Genomic DNA, 15,480 nt, shown 5'->3' with positions numbered 1-15,480 from the left:
GTGTCCTGCAGCAAACTGAAAAACAGTCATACAAAGAATTCATAAACGTGCCTATGTTTTCCATTATCAGAAGCAGAAAATGTGTTGACATTAACACCGTTGCCTCCAATCTTGTAGATAAAAACCTGAATAGATTGTAATTCAGATGACCAGGACGTGAGAAAACTCAAGAAACTACTAAATTGGAAAAAAAAAAAAAAAGAAGAAAAATTTCAAAATATATGTTCATCAACAAATGAATAATGTGCCCCCCCCCAATTAGTCAAAAAACATAAAATATTTCTAATTTCATCTGTTTTAAGCTAGATTGGGCTACATATTTCAAAGATCAAAATGAAGTCTGGAGTCTTCAATTAGTGCTTGCTGACATAGTTGTCAAATCCTGACTTTTCAAACTGACCAATGTAAAAAAATAACTAATTTAATTCTTGCAATTACTGAGATGTGAACAACATTCAGAGGTATTGACCCATTTCAAAGTGATTATCATAAATCTTAATACCTAGAAAAAAACTTACTAAAGAAAGTTCAAACCTAATTGCAAGATTGAGACCTAGACCCAAAGCAGCTCTTACTGCTTCCTAACACTGCCTCATATAATCAGTTTAGCTTAGTCCATTTTTGTGCATTTTTTCCTACTCACTGCACTATCTTGCATCACAGAGTGCACAAACTGTATTCCTTTGGGATGAAACTAAGCCAAAGGATGTGCTGCAACTGCTAATGGATCTCCATTTTATAGAACCAAATCAGAACTAGGCCAAAGTAAAACCCTTTGAAATGTCATGTAACACGAGTGCTAGCTCCTCAGCAACAACTGCATGGCTCTACATGTTTGCTCCTATTGCACCACACTACTTGCTAATGTAGAAATAGTCCAGAAAAGCAGTATGGCACATCTGCCATACTTTCGGTTAACCAGGACTTAATAAAATAATAATAAAATATTTACACGGATTTTAAGTCAGTCTAATATTTAGTTTGAGCAGCAATCTGAATTTTGAAAACTAAGACATCGAACTTGCTAATTAAAAAGTGTAGCTTTGAAGGAAGAAACTTAATCAATATAAAAGTTCTCACCAATTCACTCTGCTTTTAATTTTCTTTTTCCTCCCTTAGAATTCCCTATCTTCCCCTTAGATATATCCTATCTTCCCTGTTCTGTTCTTTCGAGAGTTAGTGATCACCAACATCTCAAAGTAAGTCTTATTTTGTAACAAGACAAAAAAGATGTGGAAAAATCTGGAAAAATTTTGAGTGCTTATTATAATAAATGCTACCAGATTTACGTATAATGAGACAGTAGCCTAGAATGACAACAATGTATTGCAGTAAAGTGCCATTTGTTTGCTCATCACTTGTGTGGATAAAAAGCAGTGAGGAATACTGTCTTCACAGCTCACAGTCTTACAGAATTCTAAATAAAGGCAATCATACAGAAGACAGACGTGGTATACAGTACACAGCTATTATGCATGAAAGTAAATATTAATGGTGAACCGTAATAATTATGTTGCCAACTGATCTGAATGAGATACTTCATTTAGAATGTGTTTAAGATAGGATTTTAGTATTGTGGCTGATAATATTAGTGTGTAAAGTGAGTTTTTACTTAAAAACATACCCTTCTCAATCAGAACTAATACATCTCTGTGAGGTGACAGGTCCTATTTTCTGCATAAAAAAAGCCAATGCAGTTACCACATATTTGACTGGGAAAAGCAGCTGTATAAAAAGTGTATGATGTGTAAGGCAGGGCTGAGAGGAGCCCATTCATCACTACTAACACATTTAAAATATATCATTAGTGCACAATTATCCAACTTCTACAAATTCCTTCAAATCTACTGAATATCTATTATGGGAAGATGATCATATTCACCTTCTAGCATTACAGTGTAGGTAACTTTTACAGTTTCAATAGTTAATGGGCTAGACATCAATTTTGCTGATAATAAAGCCTAGTAATTGTCAAAAGGATTATGGTAGCTTTGCAGAATGAGAAGCAAGGGCATATCAGAAAGTCAGATATCAAACAATTAAAACAAAAAAAGCCAAGAGAAAAGCTGGAGGAAAGCAAAGGTAAAACAGAATTCAGTCAAATCTGTAAAGTCCTGCAAGATGACCTCAAAGAAAAGAGATTCAAGACAACTCTGAAATATATTTTCAAAACTAAATAGTAATTTTGTACACCTTTCCTGAAACACTTTCAAAAGGTTTTATTTTCAGAACTTAGAGGCACCTCTTCAACAGATCGGAGTTCAGAAGCATTTCAGAAGTTGAGCACCCAAATATTGAGGCCCTAAAATGAGCAGTTGCATTTTAAAATGCAAATCCTAAAAGAAATTAGGCATTATGAAGACAAACTATGGACTCAACAGGAAAGAAAATGACCAAGAACATGCTGATATCAGACAATGTAGGTAAGTAGAATAAGTAATACATCAGAAAACAAATGCAGATGTTAATATGGTTAAGGAAGGAGAAATACGAATGTCACACACTGACCACTTAAATGCACACACTTATTAGAGAGAAGGTTTTTGTACTGCAAGCTCTACCCACATAACAGAAGTGAAGTTTTATAGACAGATTTGGAAGATAAGTATAAATAAGAAAGTTTTGGATGATGTTACAAATAGAAGTCAGGCAAAACAAAAGCAAAGGGGAGAGAAGAAAGGTTGGATAAAATGAAGGTCCAACTAAACTTTATAGAGGAATCTGAAAATGAGGGCAAGTCTGAAATACTAAATTAATCCATCAAATTTTTTTCTGTCTTTTAAACAAGAAATCTAAATTATGCAAGATACAAATATGCAAGTTTAGGAGAAAATTCAACTAGTATGGCAACATTTAGGTGTTCATTCTCTAAATGCAAAATACTGTTTAAAGTGGGGGGGCAGGGGGAAGAAAAAGACAAAGAAATTTTGTTTCCAGAGTTTTCTATTCATGAACCAGAGATGATACAGGGCTTTTAGTAGTTACTGGTACTATAATCTGACTCAAGCACTACAGACAGAAAAAAGCATCAAAATAGCAACACATACTGGGTACTATGATACTCAAAACTTTTGGACAAGGATTTGTGTGGTTTCAGGAGGCCACCGATAATGGCTGGAACTTCTTCCTCCCTCTCACTGCAGTACAATGTTCCCCAATTACTCTAATTTTTTGAGGCTATGAGGGACCCCCTGCAGTGACTTCACTTCTTTGAGAAAGTAAGAGTGCAGATGCTCCAGGTACCCCATCAGCATCTCTACCCTCACCAGAGAAGTGCAGGTCTTGTCATCTCAGCAAGATACCTTCACACAGTCTATTGCCAGTCATGTGCCAGACTGATCATTTTGCTGTGGAAAGAGTCCTGCTGATCAGTGAAAGACTAGCTAGACCTGGGCCAAGTAGAATGGCATAAAAGATTAACATCACAGGTGACGTGACAGGATCTTCCCCAACAGCTCTGGTATAGACTGGCATCTGATCTTTGCTCTACAGAGAGGGAAAAATGATGGAAAGCTAATGGTGAAGGTATGCCAAAGAACCTTGTTTTTCATAAATAAAGTCAAAAAAACCTGTCCGCTGCCTGGCAAGATGAACTCTTACATTTTAAGGAATAAGCATTTTAAGAACTAGGGAGATAAGCACATTTCATGAGGCTACAGGATTTATTTGACATGAATAAATCCTTGCAGAAGAAAAGAAAGCTGTTGCTAGGGAAGGAAACAGATTGCACACTAACATTTTACAAAAAAAAAAAAGACACTAGATCTAGTAACACTGGGAAGTAAAATAATTTAAAGTCATCCATAAAACATACCTGTTCTAATTTAAAAAATAGGGTTGATCTTGATATTGTGGAAAACCTTGCCATAAAGACAAACTGTTGTAGACATGGAGATGGAAGGGCAGGACAGAATGTAGCCCAACACTTCACTTAAATATAATCAGTTAAACCTTGTTAAAACTGCAAGATCCAAAAATGAATCATCTGATTAGTCTCAGCTGGAAAGCAGCTTCCATGGCATGGGAAGCCATTATAGGAAGGAGAGGAGGAAACAGGGTTTTAAGACTAGAATCTAGAATTTGAGCAAGTAATCTGAAAGTGGAAGCAACAGATATATTCTGGATTGCATTGCATTTATGGTATTAATTTTGAAAGCTCTCAAGCAAATTAAGTCTATGAATATTTAATCCAAATATACAGATCAGTTTAAAAACAACTCAGTTGCAGTGAACGAGCAATCCTTCCACCAAATTTTATAACCACAACATTACTAACATGCATGTGAGCTTTACAGCAAGGGAAACTTCAAACCTCCTCCAGGAACTGTTGGGAAATTTTAGCTATAGAGCTTTTTGTAGGTGAGGAAGAGGAATGTATGCTTGTTCATTTGTGGAATACATCTAACAAGGAATAAAATAAGGAAAACACTACTACAGCCCAAGAAAAACCTAGACACATTTTCAGAGTTGTTTCCATCATAGCCTGATAGTATTTAAAAATCTCTTTCAGGTGAGATATGGATGTCAGAATTCATCATGGGAATAGTATCAAACAATAACAGAGGAATACTTAAAGAGGCTTTTGGACAGCTAGCTTCATTCCAGCATCTGAAATCAATGTGGAAGTAGAGCTAGGAAGAACTTCAGAAAACATTAATTCACCCAGAAAAGGAATGCATGTCCCACTGGCAAATTAAGAAAAAAAAGATACAGTCTACAAATCCCCTGAAAGTAGTCTTTCACAGATGGCCAAAACATGAGCAGGAACAATTTGGAGACAGATCATTTCGGATAGGAATATGGTGACGGCTTAACATACATGCATTGGAATTCAGACAAACGAATTATACTTTTAGTTCCCTCTCCAACACTTTAACAAAGAAATCTTCCATATTATTGAAACAGTGCAATGCTGCCCTCAGAACAGCCTAGGCAATTAAATATAACACATTTTTAAAGCACATATGCCAAGCTCAACAACAATTGGCACTTCGGCAACAGATATTGTGGCCATGAATCTAATGACCTAATAAAATAAAGCTGAGATAGGCACCAAGAGGCTTTTCAAACTTATAGATGCAGCAGCTAGTATACTGCATTACAGTCCATTTGTGTTGGAAGCAGAACAACAGAACCTTCTGTAGGCATGATCCTGTAAAATAACAGAGAGACTGAACTTCTGAGGCACAGACCACTGGTATAGGCCAGGTGGGCTTCTGACCATTTTTATTCCTGCTTCACTTCAGGAAACAGGATTTTGCAAAATTGTTTTAAATAAGAACACAACTATAGGATGCTCCTAACATTTGTCACCTATTTACATATTACCCAAACTGGAAATTGGGAGACTGACAAAGAAACAGTATTATTAAAATTTAATAAAGATGTTAACTAAAGCAAGTATTTACTCAAGCAACATAATATGGAGGTTTTCTATGTACAGTTCCATACTTTTGATTGTACTTGTTTTGTTTAAACTGATGTTAATAATCACTACAGTAATAGCCCTTAAACTCACAAATGAGCAATACTCCCCTTTATATGTGGGGATAGTTTAAATCTGTGAAACTTCATTTCTATGAGATGCTACAAAATACAAGATTTTGCTCAAAACAAAGTAAGCCTAATAGTAAAAATATTGCAAATTATAGTTACAACACTTCTATAAAACAGAGGTCATACTTCACATCATCTGTTATTCATATGGAAGTATGTGATACTCATTTCCATTTTCCAATACTCCATGGTATCAGTCTTAAAATCTTATTCTTACATTCTTGTTTGCTTTTTTTTTTAACTCCATAATGAACAGTACTAATTTGCTATATTTCTTCTGGCTAATATACATAGGATACCATTTAATCTCTAGGCTTTTCAGGAAAAATATAAGGTTTTTGAACATAATGAATTGGCTGGGTGTGTTCAAGATAAGAACCCTCAAGGAAAACAAACAAACAAACAACAAACGGTATTTACTCTACCGGACCAGTTCTCATAAAGAAATACAGACCTTTGTCTTCAAAACAGTGCCACAACCCCAGGCAATTAAATAGCATTAACTGCATCTAAAACAGTATTTCAGACAGTATCTACCATTTTTCAAAAACTGTATTTTACCTGTTTTCTAGTCTTAAATGTAATAGCCAAAAAAGTAACCCTGGTTTTCAATTTTTTAAGAAGACAGAAAGGGAACAGTCCCAAATATTATCATTTCACACTGTCACAGCTTCCTTATTCTTATCTGGTGTTTCTTAGGAAGGCCTAGTTTACAGAACTTCTTAAATGCAGAAATCTCAGAAAATTAAGAAAATTGCTAAAAATCTTACGGAATTTTCATCATTGCTATGTTCTAGCTGTTGTTTAATATACTTGAGAGTTTTGGTTAATATTCAATATATCGCTATGGAATATACTTTTAAGCATGAACCCAATACTGACATCTCCTGGTGACCAGAATTACAGATTAGTTTCACAGGAAAAAAAATGTTTAAAGTACACAAAGACAATAAATGGACAAATTACTTGTAAAGACTAATGTAAAGTAAATATGAATGTCAGTGATTTAATCCATTTTAAAGCAATGCAGATGTTACATTAGTGTTACATTAAATACCACAAATCTAACAGCTGGCTTCCACTTCTCATTTTAAAACAGGAAAATAGTAACTAATGAATCCTTATGGACTAAATATCTATTGTTTAGTCCTGTGACAACAAGCAAGTAAACCTGGTGATTCAGTTGAATCAGTCCTTTGTTTCTATACAGCAGCTGTCCTTTAAAACACAAGAATTTACCTTCCTTTGCCTGAAAGTAGTAATTTCATATGTATTCCTTTTAATGAAAAATGTGAACTTCAAATGTTGACGTGCAGGATTTCAGAGATCTTCTGTCCCTTCTCCATAATTAGTATTATTGGGTCATGCCTCACAGTGGCCTACAGTGGAATTGCGAGTTGACAAAAACAAGACATACCAAGTACATGCTGGCTATCCTCATTTTTTTCCTGTACATTGATGGCTTTCCCCTTTTCCCAGATTTCGGGTATGAGATTTTTGGTGTGATGTATTTCCATCACTGCTTCTTTAAGATGCCATGAATGCTGTTTAACAGGTACCTCTTAATATTGGAAAAGCATCACCATTTCAGCATTCTTATAAAGGAATCTCCTTAATTAGAAAATAAAGTTTTTTAAAAGCCAGTTCAGTTTTCTCAAGGTAGAAGTACTCACAGGTACAACTCTTTGATTATGAACAAGATTTTACCTCTCTCCCATAAAACATGCCTATATTCCTCCCTCACTGAAACTATTCATACTTCCACTTACTGATCTCTTAATCATTCATATTCTGCAACATTACAGAACACAATTAAAATCCTTGTTTTTAATAACTGAAGCCATAACCCTCTCTGCACACACTGTATCTGAACACTCGTCTCAATCCCAAAGAGGACTCCAAAAGAGCAGAACACTGCAGGACAAAAGCAGTTCACATGACTGATTTCATTAAGGGATTAAAAATTGCATTTAGAATGGATTTAGTTACAACAGGTTTGATAAGCTTGGATAAATGAAGCCTAAAACATCCAGAAATCTGATTTAGGCACTCCAAGGCCAAGATACCTAAGACAATCTAAATCAGATTTCTTTCTCCTTTACAACAAAGAACCTCAAATTGAAAAATAGGTCCAATAACCTCACAGCAAGCTATTACGTATGAGGGGATGTACGCCCCTAGCTTTTTCTTATTTTTATTAAGAAAATAAAGCACTGTTTATGTATGCTTAACTTTCAGTTAAGTCTCTTAAAAACCTCTTCTCTCTAGGTCAAAACTTTACAAGTAAAATTTCACATTAGAGCGTTAAGCCAACACCAGACTTGTACAACATGTAGCTCCCAGGCCAGCACGGCCCACCAGCAGGCGAGAGGCAGAGCGCTCCGTCTGCAGCGGGGTGGCAGAGGAACCAGGGGCAGTCAGTGAAGGTACTGCACCAGGGAGGGAGCTAATACTGGCATGGGCAAGGGAGATGTGGATGACTACTGCTGTAGGAAGTAGGGAATCCTGTGTTAGGATTTTAATGTCCACACACATTGCTGCTCTACTGCCACAACGCTACGGTTGTGCAGTGAAAGTCTGACAAAATCTACATTACAGCACCTTCATTGGCTCTAATAAAATAAAGTAGTCACCTAAAATTATTCTAACTATTACTTAAATTATTATGTTTTTCACTTCATAAAGAAAGCATCTTACTTTTTTTTTTTTTTGAAAACTACACTACAGTCATATTGGAAAACTGTATTCTTCAAAGCCTTTCTTGTTATCACTTTTGCATTGAATGCCATCTTAACAAAAACAGCTGTTATACAAAAAGGTAGATAGTTCAAATTACAATTATTTAGTGATAAATCACAGCATACACACAGTAAATATCCACTGAAACAGTTGTCTTATAAGCACACAGAAGACAATCAACAAAAGAAATAAAATGGATTTGAAAAAAAGGCACAGTAGAAAACAGTATTTTTAGTAAAATACAGCAAAAGCATACGTAACAAGGTGCAATCTATATTATCTAAACATACCTTTCCAAGATCTGCAGCCTGTTTTAAAATATCTCTTTTTAGATCTTCTGCTCTCTTGGAATGAAAAGAATTACTTTGACTCTGGATGATAAATACAATTTCTTTTAATTCTGTGAACCAGAAAATAAGAAGATTTAAAGACAAAAGAAGTTATTTTCACTTTTGCTCCAAACCTAGTGAGAACCCGGCGGAGGGGGACGGGACCTATTACATAGCAAGCTATTTCTTTAGTTATACAAACATTTCATGAAATAGTAAAAAGATATAATTTAACATACAAAAAAATTCCAAAACAGTCCTTTTAAGGATTAACATATAAAAAGCATGACATGACTAGTAGATCTGCAGCAACAAAGAAACTTATGCCCACAGTTAAGAGTAGCCACATTCATGAAGTTGCTTTTTCTCCAATACACTAGCTCTCCTTATTACCAGAGTTAAAAAGTGTTAGTCAGAGACCAGCATCTCCCCTGACTAGGCAATGCAGGAACATGAAATAAAAAAGATGCTTCCTCAATAAAGAGCTTAAAACCCTACCCAGAAACATCAGATGGAGAGACACGCACATGAGAACAATCAGGTAATACTCTTATCTAAGAGGAAAGCATCAACACCTCACATGTGTCTTCAAAGTGTTTAAAGGCACCATATTTAAGAACATTCAATGGGAGAGGAGACTGTGAGAAATTTAAAAGAAAATAATGAAGAAGCTTTGCAAACATTTATGGATAGAAAATAGTGCTTATTAAAAAATACAAGTAGGTGATAAAGCAGATAGCCATATTTTCTTAATGATAGTAGATAGAATAACCCCTCAACACTTTGAAAGCTAAGAAAACCAAGGATGTTTGATCCCATTCAGAAGCAGAACACAGCAGAGGACAACAGAGGATGAGAAGGTGAAAGGAAGAAGAGAGGACAGATGCCCTTTCCAAAATTCTTAACAAGTTTGACCTATGCTGTATAACCCAACCCAAGACCATAACTAAGTAGCAATCAAGGTATAAGATGAGGAGAACCGCACAATATTGCAGTTTCTATTTGTTTGGCCAGAAAAGGCTGAACTTTACAGATACTATACAGAAAGTGTGCAGATGAGGAAACTCAGAATATAACAACTTAAGAGATTCAAGTCAATGACCGACCAATCAATGCTTAAGGAACAAAAAAGTTGCCCAGTATTCAACAAGATAAGTAAAGGACTTGTGGGGATTGGGGGGGATTGAGAACTGCATTTAAATTCTGTCACTTGAGGTGAGTCAGATCAAGCATAAGAGATAACAGATTCTAGTTAATTCAACGAGGAGACAGCACAGAAAATGCTGCTGAGTTAATGTTTACAGATGACATCACTCCAAGACAAGACAGTACCAAAAGGAAAGAAATTAAAGTCCCATGGGATCTGCACAGAATGTCAAAAAATGTAGAGAAGGAACAAAGTGCGCACCGAAAAAATTATATAGGTAACAAAAAAGCAGAACTTAAAGACCACCATCATTAGCAACATTATGAAAGCTGACAGGGAAAATAAAGATATAAAACCTCTAGGAGAGCTTCCTAAGAACATTCTCTGGTATTCCACTGAAACCAAACTTTCAGTGAGATACAGGAGATTTCAAATTAAAGACAGTCCAGGATGAAAGTTCAGTAGAGAACTAGAGAATCATGGCTGATCAAAAGCTGCCAGATTTTACTACAAGCAATGTCTGTGAAGACAAACATCCCAAGTATAGAGTACCTCAGAGGAAGCACGTGAAGCTTCTTGTCAGGCAGCAAAGCATTTCAACACTTTTAATCTGCAGTTTCACTGCAGTATAAATTCAAGTTTTGTATCATGCAATATTTATTTTTAAAGTGTATGTTCTTGCACTGTAGATCAAGTCAACCTAAAAGATCCTAGTGTCGTATCAAGATCTTGACCTATAGGTTAAAAATACTAACTTGGCAGAGTAGAATGAGTGAAGAACAGTGGAACAAAGATGGAGAATAAATTTCTGAAGCAAGCAAGAAGTAGTCTCCATAAAAAAGAGTAAAACTGAGCACATGAAGAAGGATCACACGAAAAACAGTGGCAACAAAAAGAGCATTAACCCCAAATATCTTCACTAAGATTATGAAATTACGATGTCCAAGAACTGAGGATCAATTACATTCCTTTGTTCCTCTTAACAGTTACCTGTTATTTTAGACCTATGACAGCTCAAAATTGGAGTTAAATGTTTCTACTTTACCCCTGATATTCTTTTCCCTCAATTTATTAGCTTATTCACCAAGACAAGCTCTGAAAATGTCAAATTGTGTGAGGTTTCTGGTGATAAAGATGCAGAGATGGCATAAGCACTGACATAGATATCAGTTCTGATTTCACATTTTTCCCACGCAGTGTTCCTTCATGCTCTGACCCACCAAACAAACTGCTTAAAAAAAGCATGCACAATAAAAACTTCTGAATAGCAGCTTTTTGCTATCTAGCAGGATATTTGCTAAATTTCCTGTGCAAAAATTAAAATTAGTGCAAAATTAAAATTATACTTCATTGATGCTAGTGAGAGTCAAAGGGCTAAATCTACATACACAACACTGAAAATAACCCTAGAGATAAAAAGCAAAAACTATATCGCTTTATATAATTACTGTTTTAGAATCAGCACATTTACAAATATGCAAGCATCTGAACTACACTCAGTTTCATTTACAGTACATTTAACAACAGCTGTGATATCCCACAACAGAACACTTTCCAGGAGTAATCTAAGACTTACTTTGGTGTTACTGCTTTAATCCAATGGAAATAGTTTCCTTCGCTATAGGCACTTTAAAATAGTTCATAAAAAGAAATATTCACTGTATTAAAATGTCAACAGAAAATAGGTATAATTTTAAATGCCTAAATTGTTTCTGAAGTTGAGAAATAGTCAACAGCAAGACAAAAATTCAAGTCTTTTGGAAGATTAATATCCAGAAGAGCTACTGATATGTGGATACTTTATTTCTCTTGTTGTCTCCTTTTCTCTTTTATTTCCCTAGGACATTTACATACCTGGAAAATACCTTCAACAACCTCAAATACTCATTGATTGGAAAGATACTGCAAGTTCACATTAAAAAAAATTTAAAAATAAAAAAATTGGGAAACAGGAATGCTGAAACTTCCCAAGTCTTACCACAACCATTGCTCATTGCTAAAGAGAATGGAACCTTAATCAATTTTTAACAAGTCCTTAACAGTAACGTGGGTTTTAGCAAGTATACAATGACCCTATGCAAAATACTCCTCCTTAGGAATTGTCACTAAATCAGTTCAAAAGATGGCAATGGGGAAATATTGCTGTTTGGAAGATAATAATTTGCAGTGTAACGACAAGCATGAATAAACTACCTGTATGATTTTTTTTCCCAAAGTTTATTTACCACAAAAGGCTGTTTTAGTCAACTGAAAACTACTGAAAAAAATTAAACCAAACATTTCAGGCAAAAATAAGGAGGAAAAAAGCTCCTAGAAGAACATATGATGATGATGATGCCTGCTAGCCAGAGGTTAAAGCATTCACCTAGGATGGAAGAAACCCAAATTCTCATCTGTGAGGCAGTTTGGGCCTGAATGTAGGTCTCTGGTGTTCCAAGTCAGTCTCTCAATTTCCAGGCTGCAAGTATATTCTGAGGTGGGTTTTCCCCATTCCCTTCTATTGTTCTAGAAATGGAGAAGAGTGAAAGTGAATGCTGAGCTTCCCAATTACCTAACTCTTCTGAAACAGTGGGAATCTAGAACCATGTATCTGACTCGCTGAATGTTTAAACACATCATTAAAAAGGTAGAACAGGCATCAACAGGAAAGACAGAATTCCATGATGATTTATATACTTCCCTGGAGTATGTGTGACATGGTCCAAACCCCTTCCGCAAAAATTATGACTTTAAAACAACTAGGATGCAGTCTAACCACTGGCCTCTAATAGGTAAAAGAATGCCACTGACATCTTGGTGGCTCTGTCAATGGTGCTTAAATCTAGCTCCTCTTTTATTTGGGTTTTTCTTTCCTAAGAAATTATGGAAATAAAATTAATTTCTTTAAGGCTAAATGGAATATTTGAACAATGAAAAGCCAGTGAGAAAGTACAAAATGTATCATCATTTATTCAGACAAAACCTAAACTGCAGAAGCACTGGTGCTTTAACTCACAAACCGGAGATTCCACTCTGTAGGTCAGAAAACTCAGCTTCCAATTTGAGTTTAAAAAATTAGGCCACCTGCATATTCTGTAAGCCTTTCCCTACTTTTATGCTAACTCTAAAATTAACCTGAAACTCCAGATCAGGATCTTTTAGTTCTTATATTTTGAGCAGATTATTGCAGCTTAGTATAAAGCTTCCACAGTTAAAAGTAGAGACAAGTCTTTTCTCACACTAGGAACAATAATTTTTAAATGTGTTTATATGAAGTTATTGGGATCTTTCTGGATTAAAGGCAGTGTATGAATATATAGAGAGACAGACAGATATAGAGACACACAATCTCATCTGTGTGAGTGCTTATTTATTTATCATATATGCCATCAACATCGTAATGACTGATTTATCTGTTTATGGCCTACAGCATGAGAACTGAAAGCCATCTTAACTTCAAACACTCTCTCAACAGTTTGAGTATTTCTGATATTCCTATTTCCTGAATTTTACTAAAATACTTGCATTACTACTATCCAAAAAAACCCTTTAAAATAAATTCCAAAGCCACCACATTTTTAGTACACTTGTTTACTTCTTGAAATTAGAAATAATAGTATCTGGTTGTTCTTCAAACTGCACACCTTTTCCTAGTTTTGTAATACATAAAGTATGTTGCTTACCACTTCAGAACTCATAATGTGTCTTAACACTTACTTAACAACAACAACAACAACAAAAAGAATTCATCACCTACACATTTGCTGTTACTAATGAAAAAACTTACTTAAACCTTGCATGTCATTCTCACCTTTCCAACCAAACTTCCCTCACTAATTCCTAGAGAGCCTAGATAAAATACAGAACTAGGCCAGACAGAATATTAAAAAGATATAACTGCAAAAAATACTTTTGATCCTTTCAGAATATTGCAGGTATTTGCAGATCAGAGGAAGTGTAACATCACCATATTTTCAAGAATCAAATCAAAGAAAAAAAGCCTCAAGACTACTTCATTCTTCTTCTCTCATTTAACATACACGTTAAAAAAAGAAAAAAGAAAAAACCCAAACCAAACACCCCCTCATCACACAGCAAAAAGCTAGTAGATACTCTCGTGGTGAAAGAATGACTCAACCTACCTTGGATCTCAGTCACCCTCTGGAAGTGCCCTCTCTTTCCACAGATTACAGAAGGAATCCAGAGACCTCACACTCCGAAGCTCAATGTTTCCTTGAGTTTCCAAGGAAGGCAAAATCATTGTACACTAGCCTGAAATAGCCAGTGCCTCACTTCAAGGAGAGATTTTCTTTTGTTATTCAAATATTATAAAAGCTGAAAACACTGTTGGTCAACAATATAGCCTACTATTTGGGGACAAATACACCCACCAATAGAGTACCTGTACATCCACCTGAAGGGCAAGACTTTTTGCTATGGCATGGCAATGACGACCCAACACTGCTAAGTCACATCATTTATCTTTTGGCTGAACAATAACATATCCATGCATGAAACACTTTGCACACCACTGAGTCCAGAAAGCTACATCATATTCTGGGTAGACAAAGCAACCACAGGAACACGAAGTTTTCTCTCTACTACACTTGTCTTCCCAGCGACTAGAATATCAGGTTGCTGATACCTGTTTTCAAAGGCTTGACTAAGGACACTTAAAAAGATGTCTTAAAACTTTGAAAGGAGAACTACAGATGGTAACTTTGCTTCCTTGGTACAAAGGTACAGCTTATCTATGAAGGAGAAAGAATTTTCTTATATAACAGTTTGAAACAGAAGAATGAAGCATCACAGGAACTAAGAACCATCAAGAACTTCACTCTGTTTCAAGTCCTTCCTTGATTTTACCCACAGAAATGGGTTAAAAGAGAAAAAAAATTATTTCTTAAGGAGAGGCAGAATCCTGTTTAAAGAAAGACCGAGAACACAAGAAATGACATATTACATCAGACCAATGGTCCACCTAGTACAGTATATTGTCTTTAACAGTAGCAATAGGAAACACTATTTGGGGACACCACAAGACCTTCACTTTCTCCAGTACTCCTCATACTCTAACAGCATCTACCACTATTATGTTAGAAAATGCCAGAAGATACATTACTGTCTATTTATCTTACCATGTACTTATGGAGTTGTCCCCTTTTGAAACTGCTGGTATGGTCTGCTTCTACAATCTCCTGCAGCAGCAAGACTCTAAGTTTTACTACCTGCTGCATAAAATACTTTTGTTTGTCTGCTTTAAAGAGATCTACTGAAACAAACAATAGATGACAGATGGTACTTACATCACTAATGTACCATTGTAACGTTCCTAAATATAACTTTCCTAAGTAATGAGATTCTATTAAAACTTATGAAAACAGAGCACTGTCAAAAGCTAAAAAAAAAAAAAAAAAGCCTGTCAATGCCTCCCTGCGTGTTTTATGAAGTGAGACACAGCAGATCTGCTGGGGGTGATAAAAGCAGCAACCAGCACCTGGCTGTACTATGAGATTGCACAGAAAGAGATGAAAGAACACAAAGAGGAAACGGACTTTGTTTGACACCAGATAAGGATGGGTGAACAGGGAAACAGAATAATAAAGCTTCTATAAACAGGTCCTGACCTTTCAATGGTAAAATGGGAGATAAATGGGACAAGAGACATAATTATTTTCCACAAAAGTGGTTATCAGGGTTAGGGACAGAGCTTGCAACTAAGTCCAAAAA

At 35.6% G+C, this 15,480-nt stretch overlaps 1 protein-coding gene across 1 annotated transcript in view; it reads right to left on the bottom strand.

The window, feature by feature from the left end:
* The window catches only part of B3GALTL (beta 1,3-galactosyltransferase-like), a gene marked incomplete at its 5' end in the record, with an annotated part of 66,467 nt that overhangs the window by 38,398 nt on the left and 12,589 nt on the right, over positions 1–15,480 (bottom strand). The window contains 1 exon segment of the mRNA XM_010572806.1: positions 8,586–8,695. Within this exon segment, the coding sequence (XP_010571108.1) occupies positions 8,586–8,695 (110 nt within the window).

Source organism: Haliaeetus leucocephalus, unplaced genomic scaffold (genome assembly GCF_000737465.1).
Source record: "Haliaeetus leucocephalus isolate CR32 unplaced genomic scaffold, Haliaeetus_leucocephalus-4.0 Scaffold351, whole genome shotgun sequence".
NCBI lineage: Eukaryota > Metazoa > Chordata > Aves > Accipitriformes > Accipitridae > Haliaeetus > Haliaeetus leucocephalus.
The sequence above is the reverse complement of the archived record's forward strand: the minus strand, read 5'-3'. Positions and strand labels throughout refer to the sequence as shown.